Genomic DNA, 23456 nt, shown 5'->3' on the forward strand with positions numbered 1-23456 from the left:
GTAAAATCACCATATTGCCTAATAAGTCACTTGATTTAAAGGGCTAATGCCTGCTGAGGTCTGGTGGCAATTTCACAGACTGTGGGCACACAGTGGCTAGAGAGGCCTGGGTATCTGTGGCACTGTGAATTAGTCATGGAAGGAAAAGAGATCTGGAACTTAACTGGTTAAATACTTTGGGTAAGACCAGGTTCTTCTGCTTCACAACAGTACTAAAAACTCTGATTCTCAAAGTGTCCTTAGTGGTTAAAAAATAAAATAAGTAAATAAACAAATAAGCTAAAAACCCGCACAAACATGAAATTCAAACTCAAAAAGTGGTCCAGATGCAGAAGCCTTGAGGCATTCATGGATTTGACATTTAAGCTTCAGTCCTCTAAGGAATGATCCTGTAGAGTGGGATTGCTTTGCTGAGGAATGCACGTGGATTTTATTCAGTGGTGAGTCTGGTGTGTGGGAGACAAAGGTGAGAATGACGGTGGCTCGTGGAGGGGAGCTGGTGGGACCTTCTCAACTTTCAGCATCTGCATTTCAACTCAGCTGTGGGGATTCTACTCTTCTGTAAGCACTTTATGGGGAGATTATATCCATTGGTGGATTTGGGGAATTTGAGAGTGGCTCAAAATGCACTGCTCATGAAGGTCAATGGTTTTCTGTAAAGTTACTTTTTTTTTTTTTTAAGTGCCAAAACCTGCTCAGGTCTTACTGGTCCCCAAGGATATTGTATGGCATCTACAGATGTGGGGAAATTTGTTTATCATATATTTAGCATAGAGTAGAAGTCCAGGCTTTTAGAGAGAAGCTTTCATCAACAAAGGTCATATTTGTCTGGACAATGTGAAGGGTCTTACAATAATTTAAACATTGAGGTTAAATTTCTCCATTCTTACCCTGAGCTAGCTGTGGGTTCACCCCACAGTGTGGAGCACCAGCCTCTGTATCCAGCTGATGTTCTTGATGGATTTCTCTTGCTATGGAAGTTTCAGAGTCAGCCAAGGGTCCTTGAGTTAGGCTGTTAAAATAAAGAAACATTATTTCGGAACAAGGAAAAAAACAACTGGATTGAATTTACTTACTCTATCCCTTAGGGCATAGAAGTACTAATTATAATTTGAAAAAAGAAATGAGACTGCTTATATATACTTTTTACTTTTAAACTAGATTGAAAATATTATAAAATACTATGCATTTTTAGTATCCATCAATCTAACAAGCTCCACATTGATCATTTCTGATGTTCTCCTTGCCCACCAAGTTCTGCATTCTAAATAATTTCAAGGGTTGCAGGAGCTAACTGGAATCTCTCAGATTTTCACAAGAGGAAGATTATGGTAGAGATCCTTTGGCAATTCATGGGCTTTTCAGGAACTTCTGTGTGCAAGGAAAGGAGATACAAAGGAGAAAATGGGGGAGTTTCTAGTGACAAGGGCAGTCTGGGGAACTAGCAACGTTCATTTTAAAAGCCTGTCTGCAGAACCAGGGAAAATGCTTTTTATGTAAATGCTTTTTGGCGTCATTGAAGTCTTCCTGACTAGCAATTTTCATTTCATAAAATGAGAAGCCCCTTTAAACAGCATCAACTAAAAACAGATGTGTTTATCCAGAGACAATGCAGTCTCTGGACATAGGCTCTTAGTTCTTAAAGCTTACAGTTCACTGAGTCTTCTAGCTGATAAGCACAGGGAAATTCTGAGGGAAAATCCCACCAGAAGAGCTTGGCTCCCAGACGACCTTTTGAATTGACCAGTGTTTGAAATGACACTTAATTGCCTTTCATGTCTTTGGGTCCCTCTGGATGCTGAACTTGTGTGCAGATGCATGTACTCTTGCTGATATGGCATCTCAGGCCCTAGAGGCAAACATCTATCTTGTAAAGAACATGCTGCTAGCTCTTTGCAGATTTCTTCTTGGTTACATGGGGGTAGAATCAACAAGCCCATTACAGTCACCACTACACCAGAGTCTGCTCCAGTCTGAGCACTCAGAGGGCCCCGCGGTTTCTGGCTTCCTTTTCTGAGCTATAGAACATACTGGGGCCCACGGTGCAACAGTTGCTCACAACCAACTAATTAGTTGATAATCCTTAATATTATCACCCGAAGTAAATGTGACTTCTTAGGGCGAGGGCATACTAACAACCAAGTTCAAGTTCTGGTCCACAGTGAAACCACAGTAGGTGGTACGTCAGGGCCTCATTTCAACCTCTGTCCCTCCAGACACATTTACCACTTCAGGTGACTGATTCTTAGGTTTGGGGCTTTGAATTGATTAAAAAAAAAAAAAGAAAAACCTTCTTTGATGATTTATACTGTTTCCCCTTATTTAAAAAAGGTTGTGCTTATGTAAAAATAAGGCTATTTATATTCAAGAGCATAAGGACACTGACTTCAGAGCTATTACAGTATGTTCGAGCACTATGTAATGTATTACTGGAATGATCACTTCAAAGCTGAATATGATTTGCATTAGCAATGGGCACCTTCCTGGGGGTGAACAAGCAGCCCTACCTTGTGCATTTCCATGGGTAGCCTGGGAGGGGCTCTTACCTGTCCTTTTCTTCCAGTGGATCACCTTCCCTAGTCTTAAGCAATAAGTCATTGTCATCCCTCTGGAATGCTTTCTTCTGTCTTCTCTCTTTCTCTTCATCTTGACAGTTTTCTAAGTCCATTTTATTCTAAGGGGAAAACAAGGACAAACTCAAATATGATTTTTAAAGCACTAGATGACATTTATCTTTGGCCATGGGATATCCGAAGCATTTTTCTTTTGGAAACACAAAATTTTTATTTTTTTTCCTCTAATTTTTTATTAACATCTATTAAGTATCCAAAATTAGTGGGATTCACTGTGCTATTTCCATATATGGAAACAGTTTGTGCATTGATCCTATCCACCCGCCCTTCTTCCCTTCCCCCTCCTCCATGAAGGAATTTTTAACCACATTGCCTTACAATTTAAAGAACAGTCATTCAAACTAGATGACTGTAATGATTTCTAACCATTTACAACAAATGTGCAATCTGGATTTCTCTCAAATATTATCATAAAATGTAATTGGTTAAGAATCCCCACCCCTGGCTTCAAGTTAAAGTCACAGGACTGCTTATTTCAGGACAAATAGCTTTCTAGTATTCAGGGGATATTTTATCCTATGCAGTTTATGGACCAGGCAGATTTTGGCATGACTTCTGTCCAGTACCTCCATGACCTTATTGGAGGATGTGGAGGTAGACAGGCCTATCTAGGCTCTCTCCAGCCTTCAAAGACACATCAATTTCTTGTGGAGTTTTTTGGGGGTTAGAAGCAATTATTATGGAGACTGGTGGAGAACATATTGTGGGCATCTCTGCTGTGACCAAACAATGCCAAGGAGCGCACGGTATGGCGAGAAGAAGAAAATGCCTGTCGAAGGAATGAGCGACCCAGGAGAGAGGCAGGAGAGAGGCTTCAGAGAGCCTGCCAAGCTGTCGGGACAGATCTGGCCATTGCAACGACTCTGCTGCTCCTCAGGAAGAGGCCAGGGTTTGGCACGGTAGTGGCAATGCAGTGAGTGAAAAGGCCATGTGGCCGCGGATGCGATTCTGAGGGGACAGCTAGTCCTGGGTTGAAACCATGGACTGTGGGGTGGAACCTGGCCTTGTGGTTTTGTACTTCTACTTGAGTTTATTTATGTTGCAAATTGCTTTTAATGGGCGGCCTCACCACTGTCCCACTGCCTTCAGTGATAGAGGAGGATGTAGACAGCTGGTCTGCGGAACTTGAAGAGATAGTGAATGGAACCACAGTGTCTTCGATGATCTTACGCTCCTGAAGGGAAGGATAGGAATCAATGAACGGGGGAAATTTAAAAAAAGTATTTGTAAAGAGAAAAATTACACTAAGGAACTTCAGGGGGAAAATATATATCAGGCTACATACAAACAAGGAAGGCATTAAAAAAAACAAACAAACCTTATTTTCCAAAAGCATGCAAATCATATAACACTCTTTATGGGCAATAGTTTAGAAATAAACATTGAATTTAGAAAACCAAAGTCTGAATTAGTGTGATTCAAGAGGCCCAGTTAAGAAATGCTGTTAGGGATCTGACTATCTACCAAAAAAAGGTATGATGATTTAAATCATAAACAAATTTTAAATAACATACTTAAAACATAGCCACCTTCAAATTCCGTTATTTAAAAAATAAATAAATAAAATGAAACAAAGTAGAATTCTTCTCTATATATCTCGAGTGCCAAATAGTAAACGCAGTAGTAAGAATATATTCATTAGCCTCAATACCAAAATCATCCTCATAGAATTAATTCATTATGACCAAACATGCTTGTTACAAACAAGCACATACACAAATAAATAAATTGACTTTTTGATATCATCTCTCTAAGCCTGATCAAGAATCAGACTTTAATAGGTGATCAGATGTAATTGTTTCATGGCCTTGATGGTGGCTCAACATACCCTTACCACAAGCCATATTGGGGGTACTGTTATTTTTAGAGCCTATATGACTCTTTTAAAAATTTTAAAAAATTTTTAATTTTTTTGGTACTGGGGACCTAACCCACAGGTGCTCCACCAATGAGCCACATCCCCAGCCCTTTTTATTTTTATTTTGAGACAGAGTCTCACTAAGTTTCTTAGGGCCTTGCTAAGTTGCTGAGGCTGGCCTCCCAACTTGTGATCCTTCTGCCTTAGCCTCCTGAGTTGCTGTGATTATGGGTGTGTACCACTGTGCCTGGCTATGATATGATTCTTTTAAAGAGATGGGTTGGCCCTGTTGAGAGTGTAGACAGTCAGACATAGCCACATGCATACACATTGCCAACAGACACAAATAGGTGCTGACAGACTTTGAGAAACTGAGATGATAAGGTCAAATCCTTCTGGGAATTTCCTACCTCTCATAGATCTGCGTTCTTCCTCTTCCACCTCCTTTTGGGCCTTTTCCACTCTTCCTTCAGCTTGTCCTGCTCCTTCTGGTATCTCTCCTGTTATGGGAGGTCCATAGATGGTTTGGAACTGACCACTGCATACATCACTGGGATTTTTTTTCCTCCTCTAAGCCACCAGGTACACTATGTTGCAAGAGTACCTTCCTGTGGTGATAGTCTGAGTCTAATTGATTCATGCCATAAAAGGGAAATACTACTTTGTGCCACTGAAAAATTTTAGGAACAAAAAACCCAAAAGAGAGCAGTGTTTTCTCCTGCTGTGTTTTGTGGACTTACTCGAGTGTCGTAAGTAAGACGTTTGCTTGTGGAAAGAGAAAAGATGGAATGATGAAAAGATCCAAAAATCTTCCTGAGCTTGAGTTTGGTCCTAAAACAACAGTTGGCTTCACCTGGGCCTGCAGGGATGAGTTTTGCTAGCCCAGTGATAGAAATATATGGCTGGCTGGGGCTGCAGCTCAGTGGTAGAGCACCTGCCTAGCAAGCATGAGACCCTGGGCTCCATCCCCAGCAGCAGCAGGGAGAGACAGACGGACAGACACTGGAGTTCCTGACAGCTGACTAGAAGGAATGAATAAGTGGAGATTTAAATAATGCTTGAAATGAGAACAGACACCTGACTGCCTTGGGGACGGCATCCTGACATGACAGAGACAAAGGAATCATTGATGTGCGCTACACAGACTCCAGTTATTTGAGGCCAACGATTGTCAGTCCTCTCTCTGACACGAAAGCAATCTGCACTTCACCTTCCAGGAAGGCACTGAGATTTCTTCCAGGTACCACTCTATTAGGAGCAAAAGGACTTCACTGGAATGTCCAGAGACTTGCATTCTTACTGATGCTCTTGCAAAACCACTGTTGGTCAACACATGGTGGGCTCTTAAACTCCAGGATAAAAGTTATCATCAAAACAATATTGTATGGTAAAGTTAAGAGAGGAATGTGAAGAACTTTTCAGAACAGAGGAGACAGACCCAAATCTATATAAAAGCTGGAAACAAAGCAAAGCTTCTTATAGGCTTATCAGTTCCAGGAACCCTTGTCATGAGCCTCACTCACCAGGAGGATGACCTGAGGATGCAGGGAGTGAATGATGCAGTTTATGTGTTGACAGCACACACACACACACACACACACACACACACACAATTATAACATACACGCACTATACCACACACACAACACAGATACTAAATGCAATACACAAGGCAAACATACCACACATACACACACATACACACACACACACCCTGCTTTCTTTCATAAACAACTTGGCTCACAACCCACCATACCACACCAGGTGGGATAGGAGCAATGCCCAGGCCTGCTGCCTGCATCTGTGAGCACGACCACCCTTCAGAGTGTGATAGACAGAGGGCCAGGATGGGACATATACTCCTCTGTCTTCTTTTCTCTGTGGAATTGTGACTCCCAATTGCCTGAGAAATAAGCAGTTCATTTCCAAGACAACAGCAGATGGCTAGTGCTGGTCTGAAGTCTCCCAACGGTCCTAAAAGTCCAACCACTCTGGAACTTTGATGAATTAGGTTCTTCCTGACATTTTGGTATTGAAGATCTAACCCTCTGCAATTTTCAAAAATGCCAAATTTAACTGGCAGAGCTAATACACATTACAATTGATTAAATATCTAACTTCCCAACCCCAACCCTGGAAGTTAGGCCAAAAAGAAGTAAAACAATGGGAAAAGAAAGATAAAAAAGAAAAATAAAAAGTAAGTGAAATAAACTTGCATTAAGCATCACTTTATAACAGCAGCAAAAAGTCATCAAACTTAATGAGATTCAACATTCTTCTTTATGACTTTCTGGTGGTCTTAGCATGATTGGGAGTGTAATGGAAAGTTTTAAAGTCATGTAGACTTGGAATTGAATCCAGGCTCGACACCTGTTAGCTGTGTGATCTTGGACAATTAATTTAACTGACATGAGTCTAGTTCCTAAGTTTCAAACAAGGGCTAATAAGACATACTCTGAAGGGCTACATGAGGATTAAATGAGATAAAAGTCACCACCAACCACAGTTTCTGGTACATCCTAGGTAGTCAACATAGGTTAGTTTCTAAGGTTACCTGGTTACTTTTTTTTTGGTGGGGGGTACCAGGGATTGAACTCAGGGACACTCAAACCCTGAGTCATAGCCCCCAGACCTTTTTTTGTATTTTATTTAGAGACAGGGTCTTGCTGAGCTGCTTAGCACCTTGCTGTTGCTGAGGCTGACTTTGAACTCGTGATCCTCCTACCTTGGCCTCCTGAGCCACTGGGATTACAGGTGTGCACCACTGGGCCAGGCACCAGGTTACTTTTAGAAGCCCTGCTAATCCATGAAGCAGGCATGAAGCCGGGGGGCATGATAAATGTACTCCCAGAATTTTTCTAGAATTGACAATTAGCAGCTTTTACTTAAAGGTGATAAACATTTCTGCTTGAGGAACTAGACTGAGGCCAAATTTTACTCCACTACATGTTAACAAATAGCTTTTGGATAATTCATCTCACTGTCACTTGCACTGGAAATTAGTAACTAAGGAGGTGATGAATGGATAGACTGGGCCTTAATCAGTACACGGAGGTTTTTAAAGTGTTCATGTGAATGGTTTCTCCTTTCATCACTGCACCTCTGGCAGAGAGTTAGATATAGGATGCTGTTACCTGGACATGAAATGCATTGACTTAGACTCACCAACTTCGGAGAAGAACTGGCTTCTATCCGTTTCCTGTGCTAAAGATAGATTTAATGCAGCAGAAATGAAGAGAACATCTTCTAAGGAAGGTTAGGGGAGAGGGCAGCAGCAAACCCATTCCTACCTGGAGCAAACGTTCCTGCTCCTGCTGCCACTTTTCCTGTCGCCTGCGCTCCTCTTCTGGGTCCCATGCCCAGAACTTAAACTGCTCAGAGAAATAAAAACAAGATCAGAATTGAGCTCTGTCCTCAGGGATAGGCCAGGGCGAAAGAAGACAATTTGTCTCCAGCTAATGGAGATGCACAAGCTCAAGCCTGCACATATCCAAATGTGCTTTTTGGTGTTAGAGACCAGTGTTTGGTCTTACTCCCTATTCAGTGTACTTCCAAGGTGCTGGTGTGATTCTGTGAGGCTTTTGGGAACTAATGAAACATAAGTAGCTGTGGGGTGGAGGAGGGGGAAGATTTTGCTTCATTTCTTTTAGAAGTGATGTCTTAATTGCATTCACATTCCTGAGCACGAGATGTTTGATCTACATACTGATCCTAGATCCAAGCCAATGGGACCAATTATTTCAGCAGAAATGCATTTTGTAAGAACAAGTGTCTGCTGTACTATATAGCCAATACTTTACATTGCAATTATTTTTCCATACCAGCATTCCCTAAAGTGGGTTATTTAACTCACCAATGTCCACCTATAGCTCCTAGGATCCAGGCAAGGCAAATCCCTGACCTGAGGCTGACAAAACACTCAAACTCAAAGACTTAAAAAAAAATCTTGGCAGAAGGATTTTGCAAGTTTGGGAATCAACTGAATGAACCGGAATACAGCTAGTCCTCTGAACCCATGGTTCAACCAATCACAGATAGAATTCAAAAGGGGAGTAGGTATAACTCAGTGGTAGAGTGCTTGCCTAGTGTGTGCAAAGCCCTGGGTTCCATCCACAGCCCTTCAGAAAAAGAAAAAAAAAATAATTTTTTAAATTGTACTGAAAATATACAGACCTTTTCTTGTTATTATTCCCTAAACAACTGAATTAATGACTAGTTACATAGCATTTACATTGGATTAGGAATTATAAATAATCTAGAGAAGATTCAAAGTATATGGGAAGCTATGTAAGGGGTTATGTGCAAATGATGTGCTGTTTTATATAAGGGCCTTGGCCATCCAAGGATTTGAGTATCTGAGGAAGGCTTGAAACCAGTCCCCTGAGGACACTAAGGGATGGCTGTAGTTACAGAAGGAGGCATAGACCGAAGCAGGTACCCATGCTGCAGAATGTGGGACTAGGAGGGTTCAGGGATGGAAGGAGAGAAATCACAGCCTGTCCCTGGAAAATTAGCAAAGGATAGGCTCCTGCATTTAAAGCCCAGCCACCCAGTCACCAGGGTAGGTGCCAGGCAGACCAAGTCCATCAATAACTATGTTCTCCCCCTTCTCTCTGTTCTGATAGAGCAGTTTTTGGGAGGCACTTAGAAACTGCCTGGGAATCTTGAGTGGCAAAAGAGAGTGAAGGTGAAGGAGTTGGGGAGAGATGGGAGAGGCTGAGTGGGGCAGGGTGGGGAGCCAGCAGAATCTATCTCCCCCAGCATCTGGGAAGCTGGCCAGGGTCAGTCCTGTCTAAGGGGTCAATAGGTCTAGTTTCCTTATTTCCAGGATACTGGGGCCAGCCCACTTGCACCCTGCTCTATCCCCAAAAGAGTTGTAACATCACTCAGGTGCCTGATGGCCAGTTGGTCCAGGGAAGCCTCTCCAGGCAGAGAGTGCAGACCAGGCTGCCATCACTTTAGTGTATTTAGGTAGATGGAATGTGGGCCTCATTCTTGCTGTGGTTCTCATGAATAGTTGGAATGGCCATGATGCTCACAGAATAGTAAAGAAAGACAGGTCTCTAGGATAGGGAAATGTACTTCCTAGTTTCCACCCTTGGGGTTCATATTGCACATATGCATGCCATAGGCTACGGCAAGGTAGGAGGGGGTACTTAATTGTATATAAACTAAAGTTTCCCAAATGTCCTCAAATGACCATGAAATGTCATCCTAGTGTGGATTCCAATGGAAATTGTACTGGATTTTAATGTTGCTGGCATTCTTGTAGGACTTGGAGGCAGTTGTGATGTCTAGAAGCTCAGGGGCATGGCCCTTCTTTGTGTAGAAGAGGGATGTTTATGTGACTAAAAACATAGGGGGATCAGTGAGGAAAGTCCAAAAGAAGGGAAATGAGAGAATCTATTAGGAATATTCAAGTCTCAGATTAATGCTAAGCGGTAATCTCAAGAGTAAGCCACATAAGCAGTAGAAAGATGGAAGTGTGGGGTGGGAATTTAGCACAGAAAGCACTAAATATTGGTTAAAAAGCAAGAGAGAGAAAACATTTGAGGAGGAAGATGAGGAGGAAGACAACTGCATAATAAACAAGAGGGGAGAAAGAGCGATCTTCCTCCTTTGGTGATTATTTGCTGAGCTCTTACTACAGGTGGGGTGGGGTGGGTCACCCACCAAGAGGCCCAGCCTGCGGAGCTCACAGCTGAGTGTACATAATGATCATCAGAAGACAGTGTGACCATCCGTCTCAAGGAGAGGCAAGAGGTGCTAGAGGAGGTCACATTGGAGAGCATTGAGCCCAACTTAGTCCCACAATGCATCTGTTCATAGGTCTGTATCTTCCTACAAGGCAGGGATGCCTCTTTTCCCTTTAAGTTTCTCAAGGTCTGTTGTTTTGGGCCCTCAATAAATGTTTGTTGAATAAGTGAACGTAAGCACTTCATGGGGGGTGATGGGATTTTTTCCTTCACAGGCCTGTGGCCTCCAGTACTACATGGTCCCACTGAAATCAGTCAGTCTGCTGAGGTTGGCACCATCTCACGCTTAGTTCCTCCTTAGGCTTTCCTTATTTCCAAGTCTCTTATACTTTCCTATCCTATGGGGAGCCAATTACTATTGAAAGAACATCATGCTTGAGGGGGGTACTGTCAGAGAATTTACTTAAATAGGTCAGTGATTTTTCTCTTCCTTGTTCTATTTTCTATAAGCCAGAAATAAGAATGTATCTCTTTGGGGTGCCTTTTCACTCTACTCCTGCCCAGGGGGCAAGTGAACAATTGAACACCCTTGCTCTGAATGCAGCTTAAAATGGAAACCAGTGGGCACGTCCCGCTCTTCAGATCTGTATCATGAACGCCAGCTTTGGGATATCTCTGGGGGTTCTCATCCATCACAGGTGAACTCAGCTTTCCCAGAAACTTGGGATTACCAGTACTGGCTTGTACCTGAGTCTCCACAAATGGTCCCTAAGTCTGGAATATGGCAGGAGAGATTGAAGGTTATATGACAATGATAGGTCCCTTCTCCATTCTACACAGGCACTTCTGGAGTCCCAAGGTGAGACAATCTGCCTCGAGGTTAAGAATTGGTATTGGCTGCAGCCTGTCTCTTGGATTAGCCATTGGGGAGGGATGATTAGGTCACTAAAAGGCACTGTGCTAAACGGCTCTTCAACTAAGGCTCACAACAACCATGAAAGACAGCTATTATTATCTCATCGCACAATCAAGGAAGATGGAGTACAGAGAACTTACATAATATCTTCAGGGTCACATGGCTAATAAATTTGGAATCTAAGGTATAACAGTGATCACATGGCTGCCCCCAAGTGGATCAGAGGCAATGCTACAGGACATCACCAGGTGGATGGGGATTTCAGAGGCTGAAGGAGGATGATAGACCAAGCACTGGAAACACCAATTCAGTTTTCAGATAAAATTCAGAAGCAAGCATGTGTCTTGATATTTTCATTAGCAAATACTTTCTTACTTCATGGAAGTAAAAAATAGAAAACAATATGTACAAGTGATATAATTTAAGATCCTGATGCAGAGAAGGGGAATGAGTCAAGGCCTTGGTGGTCTCCCAGAAAAAGCCCAGTCTGGGTCCTCTCTGTCAGCAATTTGCCACACTGAAGCATGGTCCTTATTTAAAAAAAAAAAGTTTGAATGACTACAGAAATTTTCTATTTTAGTACTAAATCCTACTATTACATTAATTTTAAGTGCTTCTTTAGACTTTATATTCCTGACTTATCATTTGGTTTCCAGGCTTGATTCCAACCTCACATAATGATAATCCATGTATTCATAATTTGCCTGACAGTATTATGCATGACTTTAAATTGTTCTTTTAAAATCAATTATTTGGGTCTTATTTTTGGTTTATATATAGATTTTTTTCTTTCTTTTTTGGTGGTACTGAGGATTGAACCCAGGGGTGCTTTACCCCTGAGCCACGTCCCAGGCCCCTATTATTTTTTATTTTGAGAAAAGTCTTGCTGAGTTGCTGAGACTAGCCTTGAATTTGTGGTCCTCCTGCCTCAGCCTCCCAATAACTGGGATTACGGGAGTGCACCACCATGCCTGGCTGGCTGAATATTGTTAAAAACAAACAAACAAACTCAAATATGCTGTAAAGTAAAATCACATGACTGATCTTGCTCTTTCAAATGGGTTACTTACAGGTGTAGTTGCAGGTGACTTTTCCACTGCTTGGAGAATCTACTGCACAGAATAAAAGAAAGAAAAAAAGATTAATGATGTGAGTTATTCCTATCTTTCTTTTTGATCCTCTCAAAGTAGTGTGTAGTTCGTAGGTCAGCTTGAAAACTATATATATATATATATATAAAATTCAAGAGCATTAGAAAATCATAATAAAGCAGACCCCCAAACCCTGAAGCAGGTGGTACCCATCACCAAAAGAAGCACAGGTTTCCAGTGTAAAATGATTGACCACATCAATTAGCACCAGGTACTACACTAGGAGCAAAAACTATCCCTTTGAGTGCTGGTCTCAATACACCTTGCATTCTGTCTTAACTGAGCAGTTCCTTGCCTGCCTAGATGGAGAGGATACAGAGAGGTCAGATGTCATCCAGGAAGGAAAGAGAGTAACACAGTTAACAAGAGAACCATTACCAGTTTCTGGTAAATGCTTCTAATCTTGGTTTGAAAAAGGTGGGAGTGGACAATAAAGAATGTGGTGGATAATATCATTTCTTTGGATTTTCAAAATTGACATGAAATTCTATGAATTTCAATTTTAGTGTAACTGGTATTGCTCTCAAAAAGCAAGCTCTTTGCTAACTGTGTGTCAGAAAACAAGCATTTTTCCCTGAAATCAGAAATGAAGACAAATGCCAGAGACATCATTGGTTGCCCCCAACATGGATTTTTTGCACAGAAGAAATGCAGCTACCCAGTAAGCAGTTTACCTGACTGGGAGAAAAACTGGGAACGTCGCCAAGAGTTCTGAACTCTAAGCGGAACACTGGCAGTGCCAGGCGACTCTAGATCGGACGGCAGAACAGAACAGAAAACCATGAAACCAGTGAGAACTGAATAGGGCCATGTCCCCATGTATCAAAGAAGGCTTGATTACAGTCGACACGAGAATTGAGAGCCAGTGACCCCAAAGCACAAAATGTTGTACAAAAACATAAGCCTGAAGACAATGACAAAAGTTGGGAGAACTGGGGCAGTTTATGCTCTTTTGTCTGTCTTCCTGGGGTGAGGTGAACTTTTACAGGCTCATATTTAACAATGCTATTGTTTAAACTTTATGTCTCAAAATGATAAAACAATATGCTAGGCAGGAGAAAAATGCACAGTTGACATTGCTTTGGGAGAACACTAGAAAGTATAAAAGGCAGCAGAGACAGGCGTTTAATTACTTTATACACATGTCACTTCATGAAGGTTATGTGTGCAAGTCTATGGTCGATAAAAGAAGTGTCCGCGTCTGTATGCGGTGAAGGAGGTTCATGGCACGTGTTCATATCCTTACAAGTCCAGTTTTTAAAGTGTGCATTTATTTTACTGAAACAATTTTGAGGTATCTTTCTACTGTTGTGTGAGAGTTGAGAAAGGGATGTTGGTCACCTTTAAATGTCTTTATGAAAGTTTTCATAGCATTTAAAGACTGAATTGATGTATACATGTGTGTTGGGGAAACCTGTGGAACAACAGTTAGGATTTACTTGCAGATCTTTAGTGGCAGTGTGATTGGTTCATAAACAGATGACTTTAAAGAGATATGGGTGATATCACTTTCTGGGGTAATATTATTATTACTGTTGTTGTTGTTATTTCTGAGAGTATTTATTAGGTATGGCTCCAGGATTCCTGATCTTAACCTTATGGTTCTTTGGACTGGTGCTGGATTTAAGACTAGTCACTTAAATATACTTTTTTTTTTTTTTTTTGCTACTAGGGATTGAACTCAGGCACTTAGTCACTAAGCAATATTCGCAGCCCTTTTTTGTATTTTATTAGAGACAGGATTTTCACTGAGTTGCTTAGGCCTCGCTAAGTTGCTGAAGCTGGCTTTGAACTTGCGATCCTCCTGTCTCAGACTCCTGAGCTCCTGGAAATACAGGTGTGTGCCACCATACCTGGCTATATTGACGTTTTATATCTGGGCAGAGACCCATTATTTCCCTCCTGCTCCAAGCTCATAAAAGACAAACCATGTTTTTTAAGGTGACATTTATTAAAGTTCTTTTGCTTCCTTTAAGATAAGAATTTCATAAATGCCACATAAGTATTACTGTTATTTTTTAAACTATCAATGATGTCTTTGAGGCACGATTTAAATAAATACTTTGAGTCAGTGGTTTTTGGGGTGTGGTCCCTAGGTCTGCCACATTAGCACCACTTGGGAACTTGTAAGAAATGCAAGTTCTTGGCTCCTGTCCAGACTACAGACTCAGACCCAGTGAGGGTGGGCCCTGTGCCCCACAGGGCCTGGGCATACACTCACATTTGAGAACTCCTGCTTGCAGTCATGACTCTGTAATGTGAGTACTTTTCTTTTAAGGAAAGCATTCAGGAATAGTTTATTTCTGCTGGACATCTCGTTCTACATCTCTGCTCCTATTGCTACTATTCTACAACCACTAGATTACATTATCAGTGCTTATTCCAGGCTAGGTACTAAGCAAAACACTTCTACAGATTTTCTCAGGCAATACTTCTGATATTCCTAAAGGATGGTATAATTATCATTTCTAATTTACAGGTAGCAATTAGACATGAGGGAGAACCTGATGGGCGCACAGGGAAGAACCAGTTGAGCAACAATTTGAACCCAGACATTCTATCATCAGCTGTAGTTTCTGCAGCTACAATTTCCAGAAAAGAGCACAGAAAAGGTGTACTCCAAATATAATTCTATCTTGAAGAACAAATTTTGAAATGCTCCAGTGCTACCTAAATTTTGTTTTTTTAATCATTCAGCGTAGGTTAAAGCATAAAGTTCTTAATTCAATAGCACATTTCCCCAAATCAAAATGCCTTACAATAGGTAATGGAATATATAAATATATGACAATAAAACTAATTAATATGGCTTAAAATATTCTATTCCCACTCTATATTCCTTATCTACACAAGTGATAGAAATAGGGTAGAATTAAAATCTGTCTAAATATAACCAATTGCTGGCCCAGTTGTGAGACTTGATTTTTGCCAATTCCCTTCAGGATGGTGGGACTGACAATTTAAAGCAAATACTCTGAAGATAGTATGAGGTTACTTCCACATGAAGAGATGTACATGTGCAAGTTAATTCCTCACCAAGTGCTCCCTTGTTTGTATGTAGGGCCCAAAAAACTATCAACCAAGACTAATGGGAGGCAACATAGATTCTGCCAACAGTGACTCCAAAGAGCTGCCCCACCCTTTAAAGAGAAGTAATGACAAGTCCCAGGTACTACAACTCATACCATCCTCTCTTTGCCTGGACTGATAAATCAAATCTATAATACACAGTGGGGAAAGCAAAAATTTAAAAGAAACACAAGGAATCTTACTGTCCGGCCTCCCAAACTCTCGCTGTTTCCCCTTCTAGAGAACTGCCTTGGTACAGTCCAGGGATCTATCTGTTTTGAAGAAAATCCCCACAGATGGTGGAACCCTAGGACCCATCCTCCAGAGTTCACATTGTAAGGGTCCTTCCTGGTGGTATGAACACCTGAGTTTCTCACAAGGACAAGGGATTAAATTTGGGTTCTTAAAGAGCAAAAGGGTAAATTCATAACCCATAGATGGCCTATGAGGTACTTGGGGGGTCGGTGTTATTTTGAGATCTTCCATGGCAGTAGTAGGTACTATTCTAAGACCTTCATAGGCCCTACCCTCCTATATTTAGAGGTCACCCCTTCTCCCATTATGTTAAATGTATCAAAATATATGCAGCACATTAAAATATATCCTCAGTATGTGTTTTACACATATTAAAACATGTTCTCACATACACACTGAGGATTTTTTTTTGTTTGTTTCAAGTATCCTCTTACTAGAAAGAATTGTTAGAAAGGTTAAATTGTTTGCCTGCAAGGAACATGTTTAATCTGTATAGTGAATGCTTCCTCATCATCATGTACACCCAGAAATTATTAATGGAGTAAAAAATCTGACTTTTAACAAAATCATTGTCAAGTTAAATGGACATTCTATGAAGACCAAAATCAATAATAAATTTGACATGATATTAAGATTATAAACTTTTCAAAACACTTACTGATTTAAAAAACATTTTAATTGCCTTTTTATGTTTTGGAGATAATACAAAAAATGTTTAAGGCCTCAAACATTTGGATAGGCCCTTTATACCCTATAATGCCTGGTGTTGGTGACAGGGTCCTCAGCTTGATCAAATAGGGAATGTGGCCTCAGTTTTTTCATTTTGAAGTTATCGTGGACTCTGTCAAATACACCCTGTCTAAAGGGACATCACAATAAAGGGTGTAGTCATCCTTTAAAATAAAATATTTTACTAGAGATGGGCCCAGCAGAATATGTAGACATAAAATTACAACATTTCCTTTTCTTTACCTTGAGAGTTGAGATTGGCAAATGTAGTTGGTTGGTTTCAGGCATTTTGTCCAAAAATGGAAATGTCAGGGTTGCTTCTGGTTCTGGGGATTTTGGCTTCATCACCTGGACCAGGGGAAACAGATGTACACGTTACACACATTGTCTATTAATAAATGTACATGAAAGAAAGTTGAAGGATCCTGGCTATTACAGAATAAGCTCAAATATTTAATTTTTAAATGGAACTTTGCCCCTTCCCTAAACCCCTTTCGTGCTTTTCAATCAATACAGAGGGTAATTTTCCGAGAAATCAATAAGAGCAAGAAATGTGATGATCACTTCCCTTCAAACCCAAAGGACAATCTCAGTGGCTCTTGGAGGCTAAGGCAGGAGGATTTAAGTCAAAGCCAGCCTCAGTAAAAGTGAGGTTATAACCAACTCAGTGAGACCTGTTTCTAAATAAATTACAAAAAAACCCCCCAACAACAACAACAACAACAAAAAAACAGTAGACAAAGCCCCAGAAGACAGGTAGACTGTCTAAACTATACATTACTCTCTTTCCTTTTCTTATTGGCCAATCACATGTTCTCCTCTAGTCCCACATAATATCAAAATCCATAATGTCAGGTAATGAGATATAACACCTAAGATGCTTAAAAGAAAATCTACTCTGTAAGCTGCTAACATTATAGAAATATTACCTTTAATGAGCATTATTCTCAAGACACTATTCAAACAGCCACAAGCTTATACAAAGCACATTAAAGACAATATACTTGCCTGTTGGCAAAGAGCATTATTAGAAATAACCACTATCAAACAGTGCCACAGCACTGATGCCCCTTAGGGAATTTTGTACACTTTGGACATCTTTCCTTATAGTCAATAGTCCCAAAATTACAGGACTCTAAAAAGTCTAATGTTTGCTTTGTTAAAATGGATTTTTCTATTATTACTATTTATTTTATTTGTTTTACCCTAATCTAATGACCCTTCATAGAAGCACCCTCTACAGACTTGCGTGCTTCCTGCTAAAGACCAGATTTTCAAACGTACTTAAACAATATCTAAAACAAGAGTCCGTAGACTCTGAGCCTGAATCTTGAATGAAAACACAGCTGCATCCGTCCACGTTCTTGCATGCTGCTTGCAGGACTTAGTGCTGATCTCAGTCTCTGGCTGGAAGCTGTGGTTCCCAGTAGATTAATGTGATAGCTAATGACCTGAAGGTGAGGCAGGCTAATGGACCACTTCTTTCATCACAGCGCGATGTGTGATTCGGTTCTCAGGATAAAGGAATGTATAAATTTCCTTGTCCATAGTATTTCATTTTCTTTATTAATCATATATTCAACCCAAAAAGAATCCAGAGTAAAATACAGTTCATCAACTCGTTCATCATTACTGAGGTCAACCAGATGTCCAAATGAACTTGGTATTAAACATACAGCAGAAGCTAGTCTTATCAAAGTTGACAGACCTCAAAATCTTAACCTGGTTCCATTTCCTCCAAGATGAGGCCGACAAAAACACGTTTCAGATAAAGTCTGGGTTGTAAATAAAATAGTTAATTGTTAGTAGAAATACACAGAATGATGCTGTTTTAAAAGGTTCCAGCCTCTGGGCACAGGAGCTTTGTTTTACAAAGATGACCCCCTCAAGTGAAATCATAAATAAAAGTTTTTGCAAACACTGTGATCACATTTATCTACGCCACTATCAGTAGGGAAGGGAATGGGAGAAATTCACATGGGAAAGGTGAGAAAAATCACTGGGTAAAAAGACTCTCATTCTATCTGCTAAGCAACTAATAGGTGTTGGTTAACGTGGAGTCCACAAAATGGAATGCAGGGTGTGTATGTACTTGGTACTATTAGATATCAGGGATAATTCAGTAATCTTGTATATTTTATTTAATGCCTTAAAATGTTCTGAGAAAAACCTTTACAAGCTAGCTTTGATTATTCATGGCATAAAAACCAAAAATCAAACTTGAAGATGCCTGGAGACAATTTTTTTCCATAGTGGGGTAGATACGATACTCAGATTCAAAGATGGCTTATACCAATGAGCAGACACAGATGAAGAATGCCAACGAATACTTTTTAGTCATGGTTTTCATTTTGTTTGATTAAAAAAAATCTAGGAGTGATATAGAGTTTTCCTTTCAGTTTAGATTTAAATGAAAAAAAAAATGAGTTTGGAAAGACAATAAATATAAAATGTCTTTGAGTTTATTGTGAATAAGGCAAAATCTGCAAAGGTGGGGAATCCTGCCTGTCCCAAACCCATGGTTTGTATCTACAATTTAATTCTGCTTTGCAGACCTTCAGATCCTTCTTGAATTCTCTATGTAAAATTGAGGACTAGCTAATAATATAAAAAACCCTACACATTTCTCTATATACTTAAGAAAGGTCCCCAGAGCATCAAGGCAATGGGCTTTAGAGGCTCTTCCAGGGACACACTGCTCTCCCTTCTGAGCCAGGGACGTGGCATTTCTTGTTGAATATCCAGTATCTACTGCGATGCCTGGCACAGATGGCATGGTCAGTACTGGTTGAGTTAATGACAGATTAATGAACAAAGTGATGAATTTTTCACTTTAAAGTCAGATCCAAATTGTGGGTTATCCTAATGGTGATGTACCACCATGATGACTTTGCCAGTCATGCAAGGCAGTGGTTCTCTTTCTTGGTGGCCTGTTAGAATTACCTGGGAGTCTTCAAAAATACAGATGCCTTGTCCCTGTCTCCAAAGACTCTGATGGTCTGGAGTGGGTTTAGTATTTTTTAAATCTACAGGGTAGCCAAGGTTGAGAATAAATAGGGTAAATGATAAAGACCTAGTGCTTGAAAACAAACCAAACTAATGTAAATGAGATGAGACTCCAAACATGGAAGAAAATTTAAAGAATACAAATTTAAAATTATAGAAGAATAATAATTTCCTAAGTTTCTTGTTATTCAAATCCAGAGGCATCCGAAGTACCATCACTAAAAACAGGTAAATATTAGAAAAAAAATCTCTAGAATGCCGACGGATTTAAAAGCAAAATAAGCAAGCTTATGAATGGTAAATGAAAATCTAACTTCAAGGCTTTATAAATGGTATTTATGTTCTTCTTTCAAGTATATTGAATTCTTCAAAATTAAAAAAAATTTTAAAATAAATTTTAAAAGATGATGAAAGAATATATGCTCAGTATTACTAATAAAGAGGTAAGTTTCAGTGGCTTATCCCTCTCTCATCCTATTTCTGTGTGTATTTAAATATATAATTACATATTACAGTATTGCATATTTGTTACATATTTATATGTATATATCTTTGTATGTTTTTATATAAATTCTTCACAACGGTCATGAAGCTTATTGGTTTCCAGAGAAAAATACAGATTAAAGATAGGAAAGCGGATTAGAAGAGAAAACGAAATCTCTGTGATCAAGCACAGCCCAGCTGCAGGCTGCAGGCAGCAGGAGCACGGCTGGATCTCACCGCCTTCCTCCACTCTGTACTTCACCTTTTGTGATAGCACTAGCTCCACCTTTCCGCTCATTTCATTTTCTGGCTTCTTCTGGTCTTTTTCTTCTGGCACCTCGTTCTTTAGCTGGGGGCTGGAGGAGAACTCCACAAAGGCCACAGTCGGGCTGCATCGAGTCACCGTTGTTGTGAAATGCTGCGGCTCTAGAAGGGAATTAGAGCCAGACACAGAAAGAAGAAACAGAAAATCATACGAGGGGCCATGTTCCAACAATGCCACGATGAGAGCTTAGTCTAGGTCCTCCCCTGGCAATAAGATACTGAATTACGGTTGATGATAAACGTGTGGTGGTGATGCGGGATGGAACCCAGGGCCTTGTACGTGCTAGGTAAATGCTCTACCACTGAGCTATACCCCAGCCCAGTTTTTTTTTTTTTTTTTTTTGAGAAAGCAAACCTGCTTCTTTTTATTTTTTCATAATCCAAAATGCTTCTATGTGTGTAAAACAATCAAATACAACAAGTATATACCAAATACATTAAGCAAAGAATATAGGCAAGTTTTTGTAGTAAGAAATTTCTGAATAAGAAACAATTTCTAAACTCCACAAAAGAAAAACTGATTGATTACACATTATTGGTTTAAAATAAAATAATAATTATAATTACAATAAATAAATACCTGAAATTTGGGAAGTGCCATGTAAGTGGAATGCAAAGGGTTAAGTAATTTCACAAAAAATATTTAAAAATATTCACCCAGCAAAAAAAATTGGAAGTTTATAGAAAATGACTATGAATAACAAATTGGCATAAAAATATACCAAAACTTTATAACAAACAGAGAAATAGGTCTTTTTTTTCTCCTAAAATTTTTCATGTATTTATTAGAATCCACCTCCCCTCCACTTCCACCCCCATATCCTTCTTGGGCACATGACAAAATTATTCTCAAGTTCATTTAAAAAATTTACATTTACATTAACAAGATAAATCAGGAAAATTACGGTAAAGAGAAATAATTCAGAATTTTCCCTGTCAATTTCTTACATATAATTGAAGATATCTGTAATTAAATTTTTTTTATTGTAAACAAATGGGATACACGTTGTTTATCTATTTGTACATGGAGTCAAGGCATACCATTTGTGTAATCATAAATTTACATAGGGTAATGTTGTTTGATTCATTCTGTTATTTTTTTCCCTTCCCCTCCACCCCTCCCACCCCTCTTTTCCAGCCCAGTTTTTATGAAATTTTTTTGACATATGTCTTATCTATTGCTGCTATAGTGTGTCAATATATGACCATCAAGCCAGGCGTGATGGCACATGCCTGTGATCTCAGTGGCTCAGGAGCCTGAGGCAGGAGGATTGGGGAGTTCAAAGCCAGCCTCAGCAACTTAGGGAGTCCCTAAGCAACTTAGTGAGTCTCTGTCTCAAAAAAATTAAAAAAGGGTTGGGGATGTGGTTTAGTGGTTAAGCACCCCTGGGTTCAATGCCTGGTACCAAAAAAAAAAAAAAAAAAAAAAAAAAAAAAAAAGGATCCTCAATTGTAGAGTTATTTATATGAGAAAATATAATATTTTTTATGATAATGGAAACACACTCTCAAGAAACAAAACAAACAAAACATAACCAAGCACTAATTTAAGCCTGGGCTTTTCTTTTTATAGCAACTTTAGTTCTAGGGTCAGAAGTTCCCCAGGAAGCCTCCAGGGGGCAGCACAAGCACACCCCTTGTAGAGTACCTACTTAACCTTTCTGATTCATTAGGAAACCTCAACTCCATTATATCTTTCTAGTTATCATCATATTTTACCTTAAAACTAGTTGTGGTAAGAAACAAACCTGAGGAGGCAAGTTCTGCATTCCCTTTTCTTGGTTTTCCACCATCATTCTCATCCTCTTGGCTGTTGAGTTCAGTTTCCTCATTGTTTGCCTGAAAAAGATATTTTTCCCCCTTGAATAAAGTATTCCCTTGAAGTTTCTTCAAAGATAAAGGATTTGTCTTAATAATAGTGTTCAGGATAACATGGTAGAGGACCTATGTGAATGATCTCTTCTATTCCCTGGGCAGCTTTCTGGTGAGAGTCCATGTCTGTTGGAAGGAGACTGAAGGAAGCAGGAGGACATGCATATTCCCTCTTCCAGGCTCTCCTGTCACGTGTACATCCCTGCTTCTTCCAAGTTTTCTAAACCATAGATACCATCCATTTGTCCCTCAATACCTTTTGACTTGGCTTAGCATCGTATCATTTGTTAAGTAGGGTTGGTTTTTAAGGTTGCAATTAGCCTCTCAGTTGCCTGGCCTGGGCATAGCTGTCTGTGGCTCTTAACACTGTAGATTTTATTCCTGAGACTCTCTTTCTTCCTGGGCTCCTAGCGATTTCCATTGCTGGATTTTTAATTTGTGCATTCATTCATTCTCACTTTCTCTCCCTATTCTTCTCTCACTGGTTATTATTCCTTCCTTTTCATCAAAATAGGGGCAATTCCTAAAGATTTCAACGGGGCTATATTTTCTCCACTTGTGCCAAATCACCCTCAGATGTATCAGTTATTCCCCCAGATCCACCTGGATGTTCTCTCTCCATTATGACTTGTACTGTCATCTCCAGTCCCAAGAAGCCATCAAAGCTCCAGTTCAGCTCAACTGACATCAGGGTCATGGTAAATGGATGCCACTCAACATGCTAATCTCTCCTCCAATTCTGACAATTTCTGTTTATGGCACTGGGTTTTCCCAGCATGTGAATTAAACTTTGAAGTAATCTTGACTCCTGCCTCATGAGTATTCACCTTTGCCAAGTCCTGTCAAGTGCTAACACAACGGTTTCATAGCCACCTCTTCCTTTCTGTTCCTATAGCTGGGACTGTGGTTAGCCCTCACTACCTGTTCTCCCCCTAGGGGTCTCTCTGATCTTACCATCCAATCCACTGGCACATCACCATTATATTTATTTCTCTCAGTAGGAGCTCAGTTTATCATTTGTAGGCTTGTGTTCCTTTGAGTAATACCTCCATTGTATCATATTTATGCTTGATGAATTTACAATAATAAGAAAATTTAGGTAACCTAAATGTCCAACAACTGGGAAATGACTGAATGAATTACTTATGTCCATATAGGGACATACTATGCAATCATATAAAATAAGGTGTTGAGCAATAATTAATGATATAAAAGTACTTATGATCTAATGTTAAAAAATTTTAACTGAACATATACATGGTATATACACATTTAAGATTATACATGGCTAAAGATATATAAAATATATTTGTTAATACATAAATTAAAACATAAAAAGTAAGGAAATATGAAATGTTAATAGTGGTTTTTTTAATGCACTTAAATTGTGGATAACTTTTTTTCTTCTCTTTATATACATTTTACTTTTTCCAAAATGTTCTACAATGATGTCCTCCTGACTTG

The 23456-nt window shown here is 39.7% G+C and overlaps 1 protein-coding gene across 1 annotated transcript in view; it reads right to left on the reverse strand.

Moving 5' to 3' along the window:
* Nucleotides 1-22689, reverse strand: part of LOC306669832 (LIM and calponin homology domains-containing protein 1-like) — a gene marked incomplete at its 5' end in the record, with an annotated part of 35899 nt that extends 13210 nt beyond the window's left edge. The window contains 15 exon segments of the mRNA XM_079153980.1: nt 891-1012; nt 2547-2674; nt 3703-3807; nt 4902-4905; nt 4907-4947; nt 4953-4991; nt 7782-7865; nt 12174-12197; nt 12199-12215; nt 12929-13051; nt 16551-16565; nt 16568-16655; nt 20059-20222; nt 21869-22064; nt 22627-22689. Of these exon segments, the coding sequence (XP_079010106.1) occupies nt 891-1012; nt 2547-2674; nt 3703-3807; nt 4902-4905; nt 4907-4947; nt 4953-4991; nt 7782-7865; nt 12174-12197; nt 12199-12215; nt 12929-13051; nt 16551-16565; nt 16568-16655; nt 20059-20222; nt 21869-22064; nt 22627-22689 (1213 nt within the window).
* Between the last annotated feature and the right edge of the window lie 767 nt (nt 22690-23456).

This window comes from Sciurus vulgaris (genome assembly GCF_902686455.1).
Source record: "Sciurus vulgaris genome assembly, chromosome: 9".
NCBI classification, from domain to species: Eukaryota; Metazoa; Chordata; class Mammalia; order Rodentia; family Sciuridae; genus Sciurus; species Sciurus vulgaris.